We start from the raw sequence: 7,027 nt of genomic DNA on the forward strand, positions 1-7,027 counted from the left end.
CTCCCGTTCGACTGGGCGAGGCATCAATTATTCAGCTCGCTCTAAATGTGGGACAAGAGGAGGTCAAGCGAGATTCTCCTGTCATGCTGTGGATGATGCTGACTTGCCAGAAGGCTGATGATGATGATGATGATGATGATGATCTGGATGATTATAATGAGTTATCGTTGGAGACATGGATTCAATAATAACTGATGATTCATGCTCATACAGAGGAACAGCTGTGCGTCTCGGATGCGTAGAAAACCTCTGTATTGTCTTGACTCAGCTACAGCTACAAAACAAAGCAATGCAGACACATGCAGACACACTCACACACTCACACACACACACACACACACACACACACACACACACACGCACAGTTGGCTATTGAAACATTTCAGCACGGATAAGCCTGGATGATGACACAGACAGAGCGTGCTGATACAGTATAGATGAACCTGCTCGGCACAGTACCCTGTGTTGCCATGGCAACAATGTAAGGCCTGTCGACAAGTCAGGAGGGTCAGGAGAAAGAGTTGTGATAGTGCTGGGATGGCGGGGGGATGCTGCGCAGTTCCTGAAGGTGAACTTTGTTGCTCTCTTTCCTTTTCAATCAATGCCGCAGTGTTGGGCCCTGGTGCTGCATGTCACGATGAAGGATGAAATTGAAAACTTTTTTTTTTTTTCAGGAAACTTGAGGATAAAGGTTGATGTGACTGACTCCCTCTGTTTCCAGAGGAGTGGATGGCCGGGCTGGGCCGGCAGACAGGCGCTGCAGTAGTTCAGCTGCTGGTATGGTGTAGGATCACGGCCTGAGACGTCCACAGCTATGATGAGCCTGCTCCTGTGTTTGAGTTGTGTGCTACTGGACTTCATGGCGGTGCACAGTGAGTTCATGTTTTTTTAGTTTTCTCACCAAATTATGTGAGAATGATGTGTGGAAATGTTAAAGAGGAGATTCGTTTGACAGCTTTGAACCTTTTTTAATTTTTTTTCAGAAATTTTGGGAAATGTGCATGTTCATGTCATTGCTGAGAGTTAAATGGGAAGATCGTGCCATGAGCCGGTTAGCTTAGCTTAGCACAAAGACTGGAAACAGGGGGAAACAGCTAGCCTGGCTCAGTCCAAATCAGTCTACCAGCACCTCTAGAGCTGACAAATTAGCAAGTTGTATATTGCTAGTTGAATTACACTTTGGGGAAATTTCAGACTTCTTTGCTGGTTGTCTGACAGCTGATCCAGCACATCAACCCTGTAAAATGGCGAATTGCCTTTTTTACTACTTTTAAAGAGATTTTGGCAATAAAAACAATAATTCCCCAAAGTGTTAAACTATTCCTTTCAATTGCTTTCCATTGATTTCCAGGGTTAGTTTAGCTAGTGATTACTCCTCAACAGGTGTTCATAAAAAAAAAATCTACTTCCAGCCACAGTTACGCTGAGGAATTGTAGATATTACCAGGAAATAGTCTTCACTGTTCCCATAATGTGTTGTATAGCCTGAAGCCAATGTACAGTAATCGAGCAGTTGCGTAAGGCAGGCAGGGAGAGCCCCCACTCTAAAGTTTCAGAGCCCAGAGTGAGGCGGTGACACTAGAAGGTCAAGTTATATTGGGTTACCTTCATTATGCGGTGGCCTCCCAGGTGACAGAAAAACAGTACTTGTTAGACCGGGTCAATGGGCTTGAAGCGGGGATAAGGAGGGACTCACCTGCAGAGCTTTTACCTGATATAAATGCAGAATGTTTTGGGTATTTAGTAGTCTAGATGAAAACACAAAGGAACCACGCCTTATCCTGTAAATGTTTTTCTTTCCATATAGGCCGTGTGCTCACGCAGGGCCGTATAGTCGGTGGTCACACCGCTGCACCAAACTCCATCAAATACATTGTGTCACTGCAGAGCACCAGGGGCCAACACTTCTGTGGTGGATCACTGGTTCACAGGTACTGGGTGCTGACCGCAGCGCACTGCAACATTGGGTAAGAATGTCATCAATGAATTGTTGATGCTTCTTGCTGTTACCGTTGGGTGAAAACTAACATATTGTAATGATTGTCATGTTGGGACAGCTACATGCTTCTTTCTGTTAAAATGTTTAGCTGTGCATGGTTCACCACCGCTTTGCGCCAGACTGAGATATCGCCACAACCATAAGTTGGATTGTCATTAAAGTTTTGCACAGACCTTCATGGCGCCCTGAGGTTTTCTAGACTTCCCTGACTTTGCCTCTTGTGTCTCTGTTCGGTTCATGCTTTTGCTTTTGAGTGAAGTATCTCTACAACTGCTGTTCCCCAGGTGATGAATCCCAATCATCACTTTTCATTTAGCACTATCATCAGGTAAACATTTTTATATGTCCGATATTTTGAAAAACCAAGGGGCTGGTTATGCTGGAAAATAGCTTGTTTGTTCGAGTAAGAGCGAAGCTGTTCGTCTCGGAGTGCAGCGTAAATTATTTACATATGGAGATAATGACAGCTTCTGTTTATTTACATCAACAATGAAACATTCAGAAATAATCAGTAATAATTCCATAAGAAATTAAAGTAGAGAAGTTCAAACCCTGCTTACTTTGTCCATCCATGCAATGAACTAGCGTGAATGTTGGATAGTCAGTTTCAGAAAGTTGCAGGAATTATAACAGCATAATGGCATCTGAAGATGATGGTAAACATGATACCTGCTAACCGCACGTTAGCATTGTCATACCGACATTCACACCAAACTCAATGAACTGCTATGGCTAATTACAGCCTCAAAGAGCCGCCAGCATGGCTGTAGACTCTTTTTATTAACCCACAACTTACCAGTTAAATGAATGAGCAAGAATCAAGGCTGTTTTCTTGCTTCCTGAATAAACAAACCTTTAAACACTCTTCCCTCATAAATCTAAAATGCGACCTGACACTTGTGTTTGAACTTATCTCAAGGTAATGGCAATGACATTCTTCTGACGCTCTTTCGGTGGAAGTCACTGTGTAGAGGCTGACTTGGCATGAGTTTATACTGTGAGCAGATGGTCCCAACAGATGCCTAAAAGCAAACATCCATTCTACGGGTAGGTGATGTCAAAACGATGCCGCTTGATCGTGACGCAAAGTAAACCTCTATACGGGCCACTGGGAAGTCAAACAGCACACAGATGCGGTCGAGTCAGCTGACCTTGGCACATCATCGGCGTGTGTGTGTATGTGTGTGAACTGTGATCTTGTCTGGACCCAGGAAATTGGCCGTATTTCTGTTATACTGTCCCAGCCCTGCCTGCACACAGTGAGCCATTGTTCCCTGGCACACACTTCTGGCTTTATGGTGGCACGGGTGCTCGCTCCACACTGTGACTTCAACTCCTGCTCATCACCTGTCACGTGTACTATTTCACATCACTCTCACCTTCCCTGTCTAATGATATACTCTTCGGTTCAACTAAATGACTAAAAATGCTTCCACAAATATAAACCGACAGGCTGATAAATCATGATCATTTGGTCATGAGGACTCTCATGTATAATGTATATAACAGGCCTGTGCTGACTCTCTCAGTAATGATCAAAACTCAAGGCCATGATCTTGTTTGTGTTGTATGTGTTGAGAAATGTGATGTGAAAAAGAAATGTCCTGTCTTTTAGGGCAGAGCACATGATGATAGTGGCGGGCGACTACATCGTGAACAGCTTTGAGGGCACCGAGCAGTACGCCAAGCCCCACCGGCTGGTCACCCACCCCCTCTACAACAGGAGCACCAACAATGCTGACATCATGCTCATTAAGGTACAGCACACACAGTGCAAAAAAAAACAGCAACGTCACATTTAAAGTGTGTTAATTAATGAGTGCTGTTGCATAAATTTGGACACATTTTGTTACTGGGTAATTTTTTACAAGTTTGTGTTTTTGTGATTTGTTTTGTATTTCACATGTTTTTGATGTTCTGAACTTTCAACATGAGATGTTCACTGTCCTCTGCCCTCTTATCACTAGTTTTGTAAAGGTTTAAAACAGCTTAAAAGCAAAGGAAATGTCACTTTCTGATTGTATGGTAAACTACTGAATTTGTCCATGCTTTGATATAAGTGCACATGAGTGATAATTACACAGATATTCAGTGAGAGGAGAGCATTAAGAGGAACACTGGTTCTTTACTTTATTTCTATTTATACTCACAGGTGGGACGATAATCTGTGTCACGCTGTATCGCAGTGAAAAAAATGTCTATCACACCATTTATATTATCTAAATGACTCAAGCTTAATAACCAGCTGAGGCCATAAAAGGAAGCACCTTTTGTTCTTCATCACTCAGAAGGAAAAACAGTGTATTAGAATACATGTTAAATATATTTTATGTTCTACAAAGAAATCGTTTGCAATATTTGTCTTTCTGTATCAATAAAGGACTGTATCTTTATTTGGATTCCCTCTAAAATTTAAAGCTGCATTATTATTGTTTTTGGTCACTTGGGCGCAAACTATGCACAACACTGGCTCATTCTCACCTAAGGTCATTGTGGTGTTAGCAAAGGACTGCCTATTAAAACACCCGGCAGACAGAGCAGCATTAGCAGTCTTGCTGGTCGCTGACCGTGTGTGCCTGCTGTGTGTTGCAGGGCTGGTAGAGCACAGCGGGTTGATCAGAGATGTTTTACTCCGAATTGAAGCGGGAATGATTAGGGCAGAGCTTGTGGGCTGTATAACCACAACAATGGCGCAAAAAATAGAATTAATGGCTCTATCAAGACAACTGGGACTGCAGGGTTTGATGATGATTTTATGCTGGTTTGTAGCTACAGACCCTTTTTTCACTGATGGTGTACTTGGATTTTTTTTTTTTTTTTGCTTTTCTGTCCAGTTGCGTGCCCCCATGGTGCTGAACAAATATGTGTCGCTGGCGCCTCTGCCCAGGCAGGGGACCGGAGTGGTCGAGGGCTTGGTGTGTCGGGTGTCTGGGTGGGGCTACAACAGTATGGGTGGAGGCCAGGCCCCCTTCACCCTGAGGACTGTCACGGTGCCCATTGTTTCTACTGCAAGGTGTAACAGCAGCGAGTCCTTTAATGGAAACATCACAGCAAACATGATCTGTGCTGGTTACAGGACAGGAGGAAAAGATGCTTGCAAGGTACAAAAAAAAACCTATTCTGCCTTCTTTCACTGACATCCAGCAGTTATTTCAAACAGCTGTGAGGTAAGTAGGTGTTGCACATTTATGTCCAATCCACCCCATCGTGACAAACACAATCATTTGATCTTTAAAGACATAAAAAAAAAAATCTCCATGGTACTGGTCTTGGTTCCCAGTGAATATCAGATAACACAGGGTCATCCTCTTTTCATCAGGTCACACTAAAGCGAAACAATAACACAGTTTTGGGAAGCTCGTCCCCCTGACAGTACGGGGATACAGTTCATCATGTCAGTGCTGGTTCAGCTACAAGCTTTTATTAAGCAGACGTGGCAGTCCACCCTCAGGAGTTGTATTAGTTATGATAGTTACAGAGGAGATAGAAAAGCAACCCTGAAATAGCATCAGGACTGAAAACACTGCAATGATTTTGAAGTACAGTCATTTGCAGCCGCAGACAACAGCAGGCTCTGATTTGCTTATTTGTAACATGATTCTGCCTGAGCCTTTATCGTGAGAGGAAAATTACATGAAATTCAATGTGTGATATACCAGGAGGCTATATTTTGCCTTAGGTAAAGAGCTGAATGACTAATTAAAATGTGCTATAATTAACCCTGCAGTAGGCAACTTTGTGTGCTGGCATTTCCAAGTGGCAGCAAGAGATGTGGTGAATCCAACCATCACATCAAATGTTGTAACATCGTTTTAACTGGTGCTAAACTCACATGCAGGCACATGTGATCTCCAGATAATTTCCATGTGAAATGTTTCCTCTGAGGGTCAAACATTTGATAAATGCACATATAAGCCAGCGTGGTTTATTAAAAGTTTCACATGTAAAATTCACACATGCTTATGTTATGTCACATGTGACAACAATTCCCATGACATATATTGTGAATTTGCAATGTATAACAGGCCTATTTTACACATTTTGTAGTGAGAGCTGCTCTCTTTCTGCCACATCTTGTAATTTAAGTTCAAATTGACTATTACTCATGAATCTCCTGCCTAATCTACAGTACAGAAGTGAGCCACCTTTGCTATTTGCTTAACTATGAGAAACTCAAACCTTTTGTGTATGAAGTGCGTTGCAACAGGACGACTGATGGAGAGTGTGGTCTTTCCTTGCAGGGAGACTCTGGGGGGCCCCTGGCCTGTGGGGGGCGTGTCTATGGCGTGGTCTCCTGGGGCAACGGCTGCGGTGATGCAAAGTTTCCGGGAGTCTACACGGCTGTGTCCAAATTCCGCCGATGGATAGACCAGACCATCTACCGGTCATACCTGCGCTGCACCAAATACTGATGAATATGATGATCAAACTGAGATAGTGAAAGCAGCCATTTATGCCTGAAAGGAGTCATTCCCCTGAAAATGTTCATGCTGTCACAGACCAAAGGGGGTTCTGTGGAGAATATGCAAAGCTTCCTCTGAATCTCTGATCTGATTACTCTGATAATGTTTTTAAAGGTGATGCCTCTCATATTCTTAAAATATCCTACCTGTGAACACTGGGTTCTGCCAGCTACAGTATTTGAGACATTCACAACATCCAGAGAAGTTCATAACTTGCAAAAAAACAAAAACAAAAACACCATTTTACGGAAATAAAGCTTCAAAATCAATAAATGTGTGGAGTTGTCTCAGAGCTGAGTGATGACTCAGCAGTATTTTTTGTGAATTTGTGTACCTCAGAGCCTATTTTTTCAACCGGCTTCCGACTTTGGACGGTGAGGTCATACACACAGAAAAAGTTCTGACAAAATGAGAACAGCACAGATTTCTCTCGCCTATTTGTGTTTTTGTCTGTCTTCTCGTCACTGGATTGTCAGGTTTGTGTCACAAAGCTCCTCGCACCAATCAGGATTTGCATCTGATGAGAGCTGATGGAGTCATCTGTTTATTTCGACAAACTACTGCC

General features: G+C 43.0%; 1 protein-coding gene across 1 annotated transcript; it reads left to right on the top strand.

Annotated features, from left to right (window-relative positions):
* The first annotated feature begins 814 nt into the window (after window positions 1–814).
* Window positions 815–6,411, top strand: LOC121623803 (trypsin-like). The gene is made up of 5 exons (XM_041961259.1): window positions 815–872; window positions 1,808–1,967; window positions 3,615–3,756; window positions 4,834–5,100; window positions 6,241–6,411. The coding sequence occupies exons 1-5, from the start codon at window positions 815–817 to the stop codon at window positions 6,409–6,411; spliced, it is 798 nt and encodes a 265-aa protein (XP_041817193.1).
* Window positions 6,412–7,027: the final 616 nt, after the last annotated feature.

This window comes from Chelmon rostratus, chromosome 2 (assembly GCF_017976325.1).
Source record: "Chelmon rostratus isolate fCheRos1 chromosome 2, fCheRos1.pri, whole genome shotgun sequence".
Lineage (NCBI taxonomy): Eukaryota > Metazoa > Chordata > Actinopteri > Chaetodontiformes > Chaetodontidae > Chelmon > Chelmon rostratus.